At 36.3% G+C, this 16,355-nt stretch overlaps 1 protein-coding gene across 2 annotated transcripts; it reads left to right on the top strand.

Annotated features, from left to right (window-relative positions):
* sh3bp5b (SH3-domain binding protein 5b (BTK-associated)) lies at window positions 1–15,855 on the top strand. 2 transcript variants are annotated; one of them, XM_017481252.3, is made up of 9 exons: window positions 1–459; window positions 882–944; window positions 3,136–3,264; window positions 11,104–11,268; window positions 11,633–11,763; window positions 12,369–12,411; window positions 12,603–12,822; window positions 13,487–13,792; window positions 14,631–15,855. In XM_017481252.3, the coding sequence occupies exons 1-9, from the start codon at window positions 379–381 to the stop codon at window positions 14,792–14,794; spliced, it is 1,302 nt and encodes a 433-aa protein (XP_017336741.1). In that variant the 5' UTR covers window positions 1–378; the 3' UTR covers window positions 14,795–15,855. The 2 variants fall into 2 exon arrangements, with proteins under 2 accessions (XP_017336741.1, XP_053539333.1); XM_053683358.1 differs by lacking the exon at window positions 882–944.
* The last annotated feature ends 500 nt before the right edge of the window (window positions 15,856–16,355 follow it).

Genomic DNA, 16,355 nt, shown 5'->3' with positions numbered 1-16,355 from the left:
CCACATTGCGGTCTGGAGCTACGTTCAAAACCGCATACTACCATACTACATAGTATGCCAAAAAAAAGTGCGCCACTCCGCATGGTGCATACTGTATAGTATAGTACTATGCGTGGGTAGCCTTGCATTTTCCCCCTGGCTCTGTCTCTCACGCGCTCCGTGTTATGCTCAGTATTAACCGCGTATCAATAGGACCGGTCTGGTTCATTTTCAGTGTTTGTGACTGTTTCAGTCCGAATGAACAGACTGTAAGCTTTATGTAGATAGTGTAGGTTTTAATTTTTTTTTAAAGAAAGCTTTTTCTATGACACCACGGATCATTGTTCGGTCCATTGTTTGAATATCAAGAGCAGCTAGCAGAAATCATATTTACAGAGCATGGATAACACCGAGAAGGACAGCAGGTCTGATGGAGAATGCGAATCGGCTGGAGAGGAAGAAGTGGATCCCCGGGTTCAGGTACTGGGGCTCTTTTACTGCACTGTGCTCATTTAGATGTTTGTTGTTTTTTGTTTTTTTTAAAAAACAAATCATGTAGTATCCAGTGTAATGAACGTTAAAAATACATGACTTCTTTGTACACACAATTTCAAGCCCAGTTTCACTGGAAAAGGAATTGTGCTTGCTGGAAGAGTGAATGTGTTTTTGTTTGGTTTGTTTATTTATTTATTTATTTATTTATTTATTTATCTTGCTATCTAACACACGACCCCCCCCCCCCCCCCCCCCCCCCCGACAGAGCAGCAAAACTTGTAGCTTGAGAGTGTTACACTGACATTTGTACCAAAGACATTTGTTTCCCATTTATAGATACCACACAGCATATTGCTTGTCTGTTTCCTTTTTTTAACTTCTCCAAATTGTCCATCTTTTGATAATAGGGGGAACTGGAGAAGCTGAACCAGTCCACCGATGATATAAACCGATGTGAGACTGAACTGGAGGTACAACAGTGGATTTATGTCTTTATAACCTGGATGTATTGAAATATCTGATCATTTTCCCCATCAAATTATTCTATTTAGTTGTTTGAGTCTGAATCTTGAAGCTTCATGCAAAGCTCGGGTAACAACATGGATAAAAACAATACAGTACATACAGATGTTGAGGGAAGTTCTAAAGCCTGTTTGGTGACAGTGTTGTATGTGTATGGTTTGGTAATCAACAGTGTGGGGTTCACATCTGGCACATCAAAATGTTTGAGGTTTATTTTGATTTTAAGTTCACTGCCTCATTTAATTTTCCTTTAATTCAGCCCACACACAATTGTTTAAAGTATTATTGAAATTGCCCAGAATTTTCAAATTAGAACAGTATTCGCGTACTATGATGGTTGACTTCAAATCCCAAAATAAACCACTATTTCTATTAGATGTGCAGGTTTATTTTCTGATCTAATTAAAGGTATACCTCTCTTTAAATGAAGTTAGTTTAGCTAACTACAAAGTTGTCATGGCTAGGTGCTCCAGCTGCCAGGCTGTGTACATTTAATGAGATGTTAAAGTTTCTTGTCTACATCTGTAGTGGTAAACTGTTCTAACCCAGTGAATCTGTAATACTGTTCAGGTTTTAATATGAAGCTCTGGTTTTTTTTTTTTTTTTTTTTTTTTTTATTTGTTTTTTTTTCTGTGTTTCTCCATCTGCAACTGGCTGCATACAATGGTAGAAATAATTAACCAAACCTGCTGTCATTATAGCTGTATGAAAGTAAGCAACCAATCACTGCAACCCATGCAAGTTGTTGTATTTAAAGTACAGCAGTCCTCCAAGCTCTAGGTATAAACCTTTGATCATTTGTGACTGTGGATCTTAGGGAGGATCCATCGGTTTAAATTCAGGAGCAGAACCGTATGAGGTATTGCTTCTATATATGTAGTGGCCTGAGAAAACCCTTCATGTGGTCATATTTGGATCTTTTCTACTATATGTAGTTCTGAAAATGTTTTTCTTTTGCATGTATCTGAACCAGAAGTAAGGTTCAGAAGTAAAGTAACATTATTATGCAGAAATGGAGAAAATGGCTTTTAAACATTCCATTTCACTTTCACTGAAAGGTGCCCTGCCTAACTCTACATTTCTAACCTAATCTACTTATGGATAAGGATCATTACTGCCACATTTTAGAGAATTATATGTTTATGATTGTAAATGAGTTCTCATTTTGATTATCAGCATCATCCACATCAGTCTCTGTCTCATCATCTGAGGTAAAAGTCACTCTGGCATTTAAACAACAACCTCATTGACGTCTTTTTTCTCCACTGAGCTCTTACGCTAGCATTGCTGGGAAATAAACCTCGTCCGCTATCATCTGTAAGAACTGAGTGTGTAAGCACTCTTTTCTGTTTTGATAATGTGACTGCATATCATGGGTTATTTAAGAGCTGGTATCTGATTACAAACAAAATTCACAAGGCTTATGTCCAATATTGATATAGCATGTAGCTATCTAAACAAGCCATGATACAAATATGGACCTAGAGTATTTAAGCAGATTGACTGCATTTACCGCTGCATTTGTTAAACTGGCTCAACAGTGATTCTGAGTGTAGTTATTAAAGGACTGTTGTTAAAGGGCTTTCTATGAACGTTACTGGCATTCAGGAGTTTGTGGGGTCTTTTATGTAAAATCTGAAGGGCCTTGTGCTTGGAGTCTTTTTTGAAGGCTATGAGATTTGTAGACAAATAGCAATGAGACTTGTGTCTAAAAAGTGTGCCTATCTGAGGTGTAGATTACTTCCGATATTCCTGCTGTTTGGGTCTTACTTCCAAAAATCAGTTGACTTTTTTTATGATTTTTTTTTAATAGGTGTAATTCCATGTAATCTGTTTAACGTCTATAGCGCAGACTTTCAGTTATTTTCTAACATGGCCAAAACAAATGCTTTTTGTCCAAAAGAAATAATGAATAGACACATTCTTTTTTTTCCCACTAATAAAGTGCCTTATTTTAACCTCAGAAGTAAATCTAATCTATTTTGGATAATATTTTTAACCCCTTGAGGACCGTATATTAATTTAAACTGTGAATGTGAATGCATGAACAATTGCACTGGAATCCTCACCATTTCATCGTTCCAGTAGCCTAGGTTTTGGTTTAAGTTCATGTGTGATGTTTGGTTCTGTGGTTCCCAGGATGCAAGGCAGAGGTTTCGCTCTGTGCTGGTGGAGGCCACGTTGAAATTGGATGAGCTGCTGAAGAAGATCGGCAAGGCTGTAGAGGACTCGAAACCGTACTGGGAGGCACGGCGTGTGGCACGGCAGGTGAGGGACTCTCACTCTTAGCTCCACTCAAAGCACATCACTGCTGAACTCTCAACAGCCTCTCCTATATAAAGTGGTTAGTGTTATGCCTCTGTGGGGAGTACTTAGTTGCTTTATAGTTTATACTCAAGTCCCTCACATATATTTTAATCATTGCTTACCTCTCCTGTTTTCTGTCATGTGGCAAAGAAGTTTCTTTATTTAGTAAATGCTCTTTGCTTACTGTAGGCCAGGTTGTCCTTTACAGACCAAAAATAGGTTGTGATGTATTGGAAAACTACACATACCAGAGATGTTCACAAGTAATTTTTTGTAAGTCTTCGATATGAAGTTAAAAATCAAGTCTGAAGTCCTTAGTCTTATGATTCATATTGTTAATTAAAAAAAAATAGTAGGCAAATTAATCTTTTTATTTTATAGTACACAGGCTACATATAATACCTGCTTCATATCTTATAATCTGTGCTCATATGTTTACCCATAAAAACCATATGCTCAATAAATGAATAATGGTAAACCATTATGAACATTATTATCCATATGTTATCCCACATATTGTATGAAAAATGGCAATAATCTATATAATGCAAAATATATTTAAGGGATACAGTGAGCGTGATTTGGACTTTAGAGAAATTATTTTTAGTGTCCCAATTATTTCATACAGAGTATTGACATTTTGGGCCATTTATTTAGAGTACACAGAGAGGTCAGTATAACCCACAGTGGAAAAATACTGCAATTTTAAGAGGCCTTATTCCACTTAAACCCATTATTAATGTGCTGCGTTGTCTTTTAATGTTGTTTCACAGTCTATGCCGGGTTATGTACAAATGTTAAGCTAACAAATATGACTTTGCATTAGAGTAGAAATAAGCTACCTTGGAATCACAAGCTTTACATTGTAATAGTCAATTTTATATATATATATATATATATATATATATATATATATATATATATATATATATATATATATATATATATATATATATATATATATATATAATATGATTTTAATTCAAACAAAAAAGCAGTTTATCTGGCATTAGTTTTAGCAGAATAAATATTAATCATCATATTCAGATTCATTTTGATCTATTGGTGTTTGAAATAGAGAGGATTTGGTTGATTGGAGAACAAAGCTCTGCAGCTGGAATATCACAGCAGATACACTGACAGACTTGAGTGTTTACAGATTAGACAGATCCACTAATGGCGGCGTGATTCGATTGAAAAGCAGCCTATTGTGTCCAACAGGCCATTATATCTTTGTGTGAAGCCGGTCTGACAGAGGCTGATCCCCTTAATCTCCCAAAAATCCTAAACACTCATAACTCGCACTGTCTCCTGTTGTGTGTTGGACCTGACTGTGTTTCTGCTGGAAGACCAAGACTTTGTTCAAATGAAACACCACCAACTGTGATCTCTGCCTTCTCCACTCTCTTGCTGTCTTTTTCACCTCTATGTTTTGCTTGCTGTCTCCGCCTTTCTCTCTCACCCACTTGTTTTTGTCAGGTTGTTAACAACATCAGGCTGAGCTGTACCCTTCTTCCCAACCTTCCACAAATTGTTTCCTACACTGTCTGTGTTACACGCTTCTTCAGACAAGAGCTTGAATATAACTGATTACATATTGTGGTATATGTTTCTGCAATGAATGCTATGTGTTCTTGTTTATATCCAAAAGGAAACGTAGTGTTGTCTTCATCAGCATTAGGATTTTAACAAGCGTGACGCACTGAAACACAGTTGTTAGTCACGAACATGATTTTTATGAATGCTTCCAAAACAGTAAGGCTGAACATATAAAAATTCCTTTATTGTACGATACTTGGAGAGTTGATGCTGCTCTGTAAGAATAAAGCACGGTGGAGCATGCTGTTCTGGGAAAATAATCAACAGCGGGGTGGTATTATGTGGGCCGATACAAAGTTTCTTATTTTTTGATTATTTATAGTGTTTTATTCAACTTATACTGCTGCAGTTTGCTACCAGTATTTATTTTTATTAAAGAATGACATTTAATGATTTTTATCTATTTATTGTTACATTGAATGTTGTGGAACATTCGTTAAGCTAGTTACTCTTATCACTTGCATTATAATATCTATAAACAGTTGATCCCCTGCCAGCCTCTATATTTTTCTCTCTCTTGAAGACAATAAGACAAAAAAATGCACCTTTGACAAACCCCCAAAAGAGTCTCATCTAACATACCTTGTGTAAGTTGTTACTATAGAAACCATAATGTAAATAAACGGGCACATTAACATAAACCTGTGATTTGACTTGCAACCGGAACTGTTGTTAGAGCTGCTGTTATAGACGCACTTTCTGACCAGTCAGAATCGAGAATACAAAAGGGCTGTGATATATAATTAGTTATTAGTATAATTATATATAGTATAATCTATCTCTCTCTCTCTCTCATATATATAAATAATATATATATATATATATATATATATATATATATATATATATATATATATATATATATATATATATTATAATATATATATATATATATTATACTATACTATATATATATATAGTATAATATATATATATATATATATATGTGTGGGACCCATCAGCCTCTGAGAGGATTTTTCATTTATTTGCTTGTTAGTTTTTTGACACAGTGTCCTCACCCACATCCATATTCTTTTTGGTCTGTCTATTTTGTTGAGGACTGGTTACTAAGTGTTCAGATAGATAAGGTTATAGTGCTGCTTGTTCACTTCTTTGCTTATTATCATTCTGTAAACAACCACAGGATGTTTTTAGAGTGGCACAGTAGGAAACCATGATTCATCACAATATGGCATTCTCTTCAGTTTATTTACTAGAAGAGTGTGAGAATTGGGCACTCAAGGTTCAGAAAGGAATACTTTTATTTGTCAGACTTTAAAATGTAAAGACTGTTGAAGGCTGATGATTCTGGTTTAGGAATTAGCTTAATCAGTGTACATTTTCAGATGAAGGGATTTGCAACAGTACCTTCACTTCACTGTGATGAAGTGAATTCCAGATTAGAAGATGATATGCCTTGCTCCACTACATGCAAACACTTAGCATTAAATGTGTTTGGAAATGCTGGATTATCTCTGCATTTTTGTACATTTATCATTATCTTTCTTTTGTTCTCTTCATGGGTTCATAAACAGAGCCTTCGTGGAAAAAAAATGTCATTTATGAAGTGGGCTAAATTATTAAAAGATCCATCCTCAGGTATGAAAAAGTAATTATCCTTTGTAATGAACTCCATTCCTAAGACTCGCCTGAATGATCAAAGTTTCAATGACAGATCGCAGTGATGGTTCATAGCTGAAAGATTACAAATGTGTTGGAATCAAAATGTTTCTGTTTTCTGAAGGAATGCAGAAACTCATTCTGTACTTGGTAAGAGACTAAGTGTCTACAGAAAGTGTGAGTAAACATTCATTTGCATAAAATGAATGAGTAAACATTAATTTGCATAAAACCTGGCATAACTAGCTATTTTTCAAAACAGACATTATCACTAGCAGTCAGGGTTGTTTTAATTATTTTAATTTAAAAGTGGCAGAGTTAGTGAATAAATATTAAGTCTTAATAATATGTCAGTTGAAGACGATCATACAAGAACCAAATTCAGTTCATAGCACTATGGTATTGGTCCAGAATGAAACCTCTGTTGCAGCTTATAGTTATAAAAAACAAAGCTATACTCTGTAGAAGATGAGTAGAAACAGGACTTGAGGGATTAGTATGAAATTTAAATACCACTTTGATTTAGACTGACCCGTTAAAGGCATGGTTTACAGCATTTTGTCAGCTTATGTCTGGCCATTTTTGTTTAAACATTTTCTAACACATTGCATACAAATGAAACTCAATGTAGAGTTTGATGTTTGGAAAGTCCCTTTAACTGTTCGTTTTTTGTCATGCTGGGCCACTTTGGCACAGAATTTGGTTTTTTTTTCTTTTTTTTTTTTTTTTTTTTCTTTTTTTTTTCTTTTTTTTAGTGTGGCTAAGATTAGAAAGAAAATGAATCATATACAGATGTGACAATTCCTCCGGTCATTTTGAGCTTTTTGTTCCTTCGTTATCTTGGTCTCCATCATCGTGTCTCCTCTTATGTCTTCTCCCTTTCCTTCTGTGATTGATGAGTCTCTCTGTTTATAGCATGAGTGTCTACTGGCTGAATTGTCCAAAGTGGATGTGAAGCAGAAGGTCGTGTTTTTTGTTTCTGTATTTTTTTATATATATCTTTGGGGAAGTCAGGCTATTGTTTTTGGTTTATGCATGTCATCAAACTGGAACTAGTTATACAACCTCATTAGGTGTGACTTAAATACATTAAACAAAACCTTGCTAGATTGTCTACATTGTTTTTGGTTCATACATTTAGCACTTTTCTCTCTTCCCTCTTCTCAACTGCTGATATTTGCTCCCAGTAAAATCATAAGTGTTTGGGAGTACAGTACTAATACAGTATGTTTTAGTATGATTTCAAAACAACCATCATTGCATATGAAACTGCCATAAAACATTTTTAAACTGCATAGAATGATCCAGTCCAGAGTACACACTACACAGCTGAGCTCTTGAATATGATCATACAGATTGCATGCACAAATGTAGCATATTATCTATATTTTTTTTATGTACAGCAATAAAATATTAATATATAGCATTGATGTATATTTTAGTATTAATGAATGCAGTGTAGCATTATGGATATTATGTATTGGATCATTGCTTTTGCTATAATTAGGTTGAGAAATCCAGTAATTTAAAACAACCAGTGTTATTATATTTTGTGGCACTCATTTGTTCAAGAAAAGTAGTTTGAACACTTTCTTCTCTGACTATGTTTCTTAGCAGCAAGGAAAGGTCTACACATATATTAGTTTATTTATTTATATGTAATATGTAAATATTACAATAATTACTTTGTGTAATCGCTCTTATTTACTTTTTTTAAATTTCTTTACATCTTTGCAGAATAGATTTCTTCTATGGTGTGTGTGTGTGTGTGTGTGTGTGTGTGTGTGTGTGTGTGTGTGTGCGCAAGCTTTAGTTAAGACATGTTGTATCTGAAGGTAGACTTTAAGCAAATGTATGGAGCTTTCTGAGGAATGAACTTTGAGAGAAGGCAGACCTCATAAATGACCTCACTTGGGATAAGGTCATGTGGTATAAATATAGGGCAATAGACAAAAGTAAATGAAGGCAACTGGGTCATACCTTGTTCCAGGGATGCCAAAGGATGTTTTATTATAAGGAGTGTTTCACAGAACATTACACCAGATGTATACGGATCCTTGTTTTGTTCAATTATTTAATCAAATCCAAAAGCCACACACAAACTGAATAAGTGGCACACATTTTAAAGAGAAGAATTTCCTGAATCAGCTTCCTGTGTAATAAACAACATTCAGTTCTCAGTCTCTAAGGTCAGAGACACTCTTTTCACATTAAAGTTAATGATACACTTTACCAAGTCACAAAAGAGTTTCTGTTCAACTGAGGTTGGGGGAAAAGGAAATGAAAATGCAATCCAGTATTTTAAATGAATGTTAACTTCATTTGGCCCCATGCATCTAAATGTGATGCAACTCTGAATAGGGATGGATAATTTAACGTCTTGTGGTTGTTTTGAACAAGTAAAAAAAAAAAAAACCTTTCAAATATTTTGGTGTGTTTTTGAATAAATTGAATTTTAGCTTTGCCTCTTTCTGATTCATACCCTTACATATTACCTTTGTACCAGAAGCATTGGAGCTATTACTTCCTTGCTAAGTACCATAGTACATAGCAGTTTCTTTCAGCTCAAAATGTACTTCATATCTGAGCAGATACTGCAGTAGCCAAGTTTGTAAATAATGAATAAAACAACATTCATGGAAAAAAAAAACATGGAGCATGATGCATAGCAAATATCTAGCAAATTTACCACAATTTATTTAGGGTTTCCCCTTTTTTGTGCAAACATTTGTTCATCTCAGACGTGTAGCCATGCACCGTCTTATTTGATTTAAAAGTGTGGTAATTCCCCATCATTATGCCTGGTTGCGGTGTGAACAAAAATAGCAGACCAGAGAGCAAGAGGGAGACCAAAATGGTGTGGACAATGTGGCCTTAAAGGAGTGATTCATTTTTAGTTGACTTAAGGATTCAGTAGGTTTTAGTCACTTTTAATCTTGGCTAAACTTTCCAATTTTTGCCTCATTCATGGTACCTTGATTGTGTTGTTCATACTTCCCTTCATTGATAAATTAACTATACAGAGAAATTGTTGTCTGCGATGGACTGGCACCCTGTCCAGGGTGTACACCGCCTTGTGCCCGATGCTCCCTGGGATAGGCTCCAGGCTCCCCCGCTACCCTGAAAAGGAGTAAGCGGTTGAAGATGGATGGATGGAGAATTTGTTGTGCAGTGTAATTTAGATGTTTTGATGTTTGGGAACGTCAGCCAAGTTGAAATTTCTAATCATTTATTTTCTTTCTTTCTTTCTCTTAATTATTAGTGTCTGGTGAGTGATGACAATCCTCCTAAGATACTTTTTTGTGGTTTACCCTCAGTGATGTGTATGTGATGACAAAATGTAATGCGGTGATTAAAATCCATTAATATTTGAGTAAATGTGTGTAATTTCTATAGTTGTTAATATAGCTGTTAAGTCTTTTGCTGCAGTACAGCATTTGATGGAAGTCTGTAAACATTACTAGTGAAAGCATGTAGGTGGTTAGGTTTGCATTTCTCATTTGGCTATTTAGGGAAGTTGTAGCAGTAGTGGTTTTGGTTAAGGAACATGGAAGAGAACTAGCTTATAGTTTCATAAGAAAATAGAGTAGCTTGCTACTGTTAAAGCACCGGATGTTAACAAGCAATGCTTCTCGTTAATGTGTCAGTTCTGTATTTGCATAGCACATGATTTACTACAGTCAGGATAGAGCTTTTGTCTTTTAATTCTTACATTTTTTCTTACCTTGGCTTTATTTAGTTAATTGCAATTAAGCAACTCATCATTTCTTTTCTGACTAAAATGGAGTATTAATTATAAGTAGTTATTTATATCTTAATTTTAATTAAATTCCGGTGTAAGTAATGTACTGTAGCTATTCTGCTCAGTGTGTTGAAATACAAAGGTAAAGCTCTATCCAGTATTTAATTCAAAAATAGGTACAGGAAGCCTACAGGAAAAAGCTTTAGTGCTTATTGTCATATATAGGATATATGTTACAAACAAAATAGATTGGGTTTTATTTCTTTTCAGAGTAAAATAGTTGCTGACGTTGAAGGCCTTTGTGTAGAAGCAGAATAGTTACTTTGGTTTTTTATCTTATTGAGTAGTGTCCACAGGATAAATGGGCTTTGTTTGTGAAGAATTTTCTTCAGGTATTTACTGTCAGTACCAGTGACCGACAGATTAGTGTGAGGAACATAAAAAATAGCAATGGATTATGATGGTAGACTTTAATGTTCTCGCATAGGAAGCATTTCCAGAAGTCCACTCTTCTCTAGCTCCTGGTATTCCTTTTTTGTTCCATGTGAGCCATTGTGTAACCAGAACAGTTTGCTTTGTGGTGGTGTTTCAGTTCAGTCTAACTGACACCAGAGTCAAAATTGACCAATAATTATAATGCACATATTGTACTACAGAGGCAGTGTTGTGTAGTTATGTAGTGGCAGTGTTGAATGAAAGCAGCCTGTAATATGGGATGAAAATCCTAAAGGCAAGCTGGTCCCACAGCAGGAGTTCCTGTGAGTCTGCTCTGTATCCTGGCATCTCACTGCTGGTGGCATCGTACAGGCTGATCATGCTGCCCTGTGCCTATTTCCTAGGCTCAGCTTGAGGCCCAGAGGACAACACAAGACTTCCAGAGAGCCACTGAAGTGCTTCGGGCTGCCAAAGAGACCATCTCCCTGGCTGAACAGAGGCTGATGGAGGAAGACAAGCGGCACTTTGACTCGGCCTGGCAAGAGATGCTGAACCATGCCACTCAGAGAGTGAGTAATACGGTGTCTCAATGCAGTCAGCATCACTAGACATGAGCAGATTATATATTGTTGAAATGGAACCTTTAAAATATTTACATTGGCACATAGTTGACAAAAATAAAGAATAGATTTACTGAGGCTATAGAGGTTAACTGTCTATCTCATAACTTTTGGCGAAGTCATATTTGTGTTAATAATTTGCCCTGAATTATTTCCATGGTCATATTTTAACACATTTAACACATTTTAACACCTCTACCACCTGAACCACAGCCGGATGATGTTAAACACAACATCTCAAAGTACAACAAGTGGCAAGTTACACAGCAGTGCAAATTGCAGTAAAGTTGTTGTAAATGTGCTGCATTTGAAGGTGATGGAGGCGGAACAGACGAAGACCCGCAGCGAGCTGCTACATAAAGAGACAGCAGCCAGATACAATGCAGCTATGAGCCACATGAAGCAGCTGGAGAAGAAGCTTAAACGCACCATCAGCAAGTCCAAGTGAGCATTCTGATACACATGGTTAAAAATGTCAGTCTCCAAAGTACTCGAGCAGCACAGTTTGTCTTTGATATTTCTAATGACTTTCTAAATAATTTCCCAAACTGGACTTTCATACTAAAAATGTGTTGACATAGGAATGCTTTCGAATGCTTTAATCAGCACCTATTGATAAAAGTATCTGATTACTTGAGCATGTAGGTGTTTCAGTAGAGATTGTAGAGCTTTTTAGAAAAAGCTTTTTATAGCATTTTCTGCTTAAAGTATATTTTCTGGGCATGTAATCAGGAGTGTAATTTCCCTCTGCCACACTGTACTTCCTGCTTTGCATATATATATATATATATATATATATATATATATATATATATATATATATATATATATATATATAAATAAAATAGACTATACTATACTATACTATACTATACACAGTTTCATAACTGACCAGCTGCAGCTTTACGGTGCAGGCAGAGTGACAAGCGTGTAATCTTCCTCCCAGCACTCACTAAACCTAGCAGGCAAGGCAAATTGTTGCTATGGCATTAGCTACAGTTCTATTCATAGATATATTCTCTCTCTGTCTCACTGTCTCTTTGTCTCAGGCCTTATTTTGAACTGAAGGCAAAGTACTACTTACAGCTAGAGGTAAGCTTTTGTAGGATTGTTTCCATATAGTATATACACAGTGTACTGTTGCTTGGAGCATGCCTAAATCTTGGTCCCTACGTTTTGTGATGATCATTTACTGAGTAACTTTGCTCCTTGTGTGACTCTCTCTTTCTGTGTGTGTGTGTCTGTGTGTGTGTGTGTGTGTTATTATATCTCCATCATTATAGCAACTGAAAACAAATGTGGATGACCTGCAGGCCAAGTTGACACACTCTAAAGGGGAATATAAGACAGCTCTGAAAAACCTTGAAATGATCTCAGATGAGATCCACGAGCGCCGGCGCTCCTTAGCCATTGGCTTTCGGGAGAGAGGAGTGGGGTCAGAGGGTGATGGGGTCACTGGAGACGACATCACCAACTTCAAGATGGACTCTGATGGTATATCCAGTGAGTAGAGATTAGTTTATGAAATGATTGCTAGTGCCACAAATATAATAAGTGAGTTTCTGAAAAGTTGTTGAATTATTATTGGTGGTGGTGGTGTTGTTGCTAATTATTTTAAATATTGCTATTAATTTGATAGCAGATTTAGTACACCTTTTGTGACAGTGGAGTACTGCAAATATCAGTTATAATTTTAGTGTGCAAACATTTTTCAAAACAGAAAGAGTGAGACGTGCCACATTTTTGAAGGGTAAAACTCTGCCCTTATGCTCTGGAAGAATTACATATTTAGAGAAAGACTAATGTATAAGAATTTTCAATTAATCAACAAAAACAAAGTTTTTCTTTTTCCAGGTTAGATTTTTCTTGAATGCTTTGTAATTGACTCTGCCTATGAGGTATTTTTATTATAATGGCATAAGGAAGGCTAAAGAACGATAAAAGCCTCTGGCACACAATGTTTATGAACTAAGTGGCATCTGGATGACTGTCACAAGGTCAGGATTTAAAAGCTGTTATTTGTGTCTAGTTTTTATTCCTTAAGGTACAGTGGCATTGTTTGGATGGATAGTTGGTGTAAACTTTGTGCATGTTATGTATGTTTCTGCTAGTGCCAGACAGAGAGCTGGCAGTAAGACTCACCCTTCTCCATACTGTCTCACTCCAGTGGCATCAGAGACGTTTGAGGATGAGAACTGCTGTAACAGTGCTATGTCTGAGGAGGATTTAGAAACACAGTCCACATGTAGCGTGAACTCTGGAGGCAAAAGCCCTTTACAACTACAGTGCCCCTTCTCATCTTCCTCGTCACCATCATTTACATCTTCATCCTCCTCCTCTCCCTCGTCACGGCCATGTAGCCTGGAACTCCCCAGCACAGTTTCACTGTCTGACTTTGGCCTGATTTCACCTATCCTTGGACCTCGAAGTGAATGCAGTGGAGCCTCTTCACCCGAGTGTGACATGGAAAGAGGTGAGTTTATAAAAAAATGGTTTATTTAGGTGTGCCTGTGTGTGCTGACAAATGAAAAGAAGATCCATGTTTCCTGTGTGGATACATACATGTAGGAAAAGTACCTGTATATCTGTATATTCATTTTCCTAAGATTATCATCCTCTTTTTCTTCTAGAAAGCAAGGGTGGGTGAGGAGACAAATTAATTTTGTTATTGTGGTCATTTGTCATGATGCCTTCCTTAAAGAATCATAGATTTTGTCTTCTACAATATTGACCATCTTCATTACACTGCAACAAACCTGACATCTTAGCAAATGAAAATATCTTGAATATAATCCGGTTTATCTAGTATTTCTTATTACAAGATTACTGTAAACCAAATATGTTTGTTAAACCAATTTCTAGACATTTATAATACCTTCAAGTTATCTTATTGTAGTATTCTAGATATTCTTGTTTCTGTCTGGAAATGCGTAATTGTTTAGAATTAGCAAAAGTGCCAATAGAGCAAGTATGATGTTATTCATTTATTTATATATATATATATATATATATATATATATATATATATAACCCCCCCCCCCCCCCCCCCCATTCCTATTTACATGAGGATGGATTTGCTCATTTTTATTTATTTCCTGAATCGCATGCACCTGTGCCTCAGGGGATTCTCTTTATCATTGTGACAAGTGATAGGTGCAAACATGAGAGATGACAGCAGAACTTCAGCTGAGGCCATTATATTTCCTACCTCTCAAAAACTGTCTACTTCCCCGCTTTCTCTGAATATCACCAGAGACAGGAAGTAAGTTACAGTTGTTTCAGTTTTTATATGTATGTTTTTGTGCACGCAGGTGACAGAGCAGAGGGAGCAGAGGATGAGTTGAACAACGTTTTCAATAACAACAGCAGTAGCAGCATTAGCAGCATTAAGAATCGCTTCCATCTCCTGTCCCTGAAACGTGGGCAGATGGACAACGCCAAAATGACGGAGCATAAACCATTGAGTGTGGCCTAGACCAGCACTACATCACTGCTTAATGGGGGCAGAATTAGCTGCTATTACCCCCTCAATCTCGCCCATGTGAAAGCTGTAGGCAGCTGTCCATCTGTCTCTTTTACCTGAGTCGGCACCATTCGTTTTGCCAGAGACGTTCTGGATCTTACCGGCTCTTCATTGAGCAAGATTAATTCTAGGGAAGAGTTATAGGAATATGTGCATTTAAGAAAATGGGAATAATTTCTTATAGCACATTGAAGGATATTTGATTAAAAAATAAGAGGAAAAAACTGAGTGATGGACGATAATGATGAGTCTTATTCCCCACTTTGTAGAAGATCATGTACATGTTACTCCTGAGCTGTTCATATAAATAATGCTATCGGAGCTCTGGTTTTGGACACGGAGCACCACAGAGTTGTCACTGACGTGATGAAAGAGGAAGCAGTCACAAACAGTACTTCCAGATTCAAACAGATTTTTAATTGGCTGCTTCTGTAGTGTAATAATGGCTCATGTGCCATCATGCTGGATCGCTCTTCTCCACATGCCCTTGTTTAATTGCTTCTCCATCTGCATTTCAGCAGCAGCATGATCATTATAGCTGAAATGTGCATGCTGCCATATTTGTGTCTTTGTAAAAGATGGACTATCACCACTTTCATTGAAAAAGTAATAGAAAACAATGTAATGTATTATTTCCAGCTCTTGTTTGTAAATTAAAACATGGATTAGAAAGACACAACCTAGTTTTGCACTGTCAATCAACAGTAATTGTTGGCATTTTGGCAGACACTAAGACATCTGTGTGACTTAATCAATTCTGTAACACTGTAGCTGCTGCTACTAGATATAGAGGCACAAAGCACAGTTTCAGTCATCAGTAGACCATGTGGGCTTTATGTGACCCCCCCCATCCCCTCCCCATTTGTTTGTTGTAGCTGTTTTTGTGTACTTTTTTTTGTGTATAGTAGAAATAGCATCATAAAGCTGTGAGTTTATATCTTGGTTATTCTGGTTTAAGTAGCTTGTGTAGTTGTTTTCTGGCTTAAAATAAAGTAATATTCTGATCACTGTAACCTTTTCAGGAACCTTTTCTGTCTTATTTTTTCAGTTGGTCTGACTGAGTTAACAGCAACATTCGGCCATTTTGCAAAGAGAATTGAAACCTCTTCAAAAGAGCGTTGGATATTTTCTGCACCTGAACAAACTTCATCCCACTCCTCTCTATGGATTTTCCCTTAAGTCTTTGCCAAACCTTGCAGATGTCTGTATCCCACTATCCGGGTCACCCAGAAGAGGTTGGGTTCCCATTTAAGTCTTTTTTCCTCATGTCATGTCAGGGAAGTTTTTCTTGCCACTGTTTCCTCTGGTTTGCTAATATACAGGTCTAAATTTACATCTGCACTACAAGTCAAAAGTTTGGAGACACTTGACAAATTTTTCTCATGATCTTAAAAACCTTTTGATCTGAACACTTTTTATGATTGTTTGAAATCGGTGTTGTAGACAAAAATATAATTGTGCCAAACTATCCATTTCTTTCATTAGATAACATTTTATTTACAAAGTAATGTTT

This window comes from Ictalurus punctatus, chromosome 1 (assembly GCF_001660625.3).
Source record: "Ictalurus punctatus breed USDA103 chromosome 1, Coco_2.0, whole genome shotgun sequence".
Taxonomy (NCBI): Eukaryota; Metazoa; Chordata; class Actinopteri; order Siluriformes; family Ictaluridae; genus Ictalurus; species Ictalurus punctatus.
The sequence above is the reverse complement of the archived record's forward strand: the minus strand, read 5'-3'. Positions and strand labels throughout refer to the sequence as shown.

What these genes read in the sequence shown, in the direction of transcription:
- sh3bp5b (XM_017481252.3), top strand. Translation starts at nt 379, where the DNA reads ATGGATAACACCGAGAAGGACAGCAGGTCTGATGGAGAATGCGAATCG. An exon ending in GATGTGAGACTGAACTGGAG is followed by an intron (nt 945 to 3,135) that starts GTACAACAGTGG and finishes TGTGGTTCCCAG; the next exon opens with GATGCAAGGCAGAGGTTTCG. An exon ending in CGAGTGTGACATGGAAAGAG is followed by an intron (nt 13,793 to 14,630) that starts GTGAGTTTATAA and finishes TTGTGCACGCAG; the next exon opens with GTGACAGAGCAGAGGGAGCA.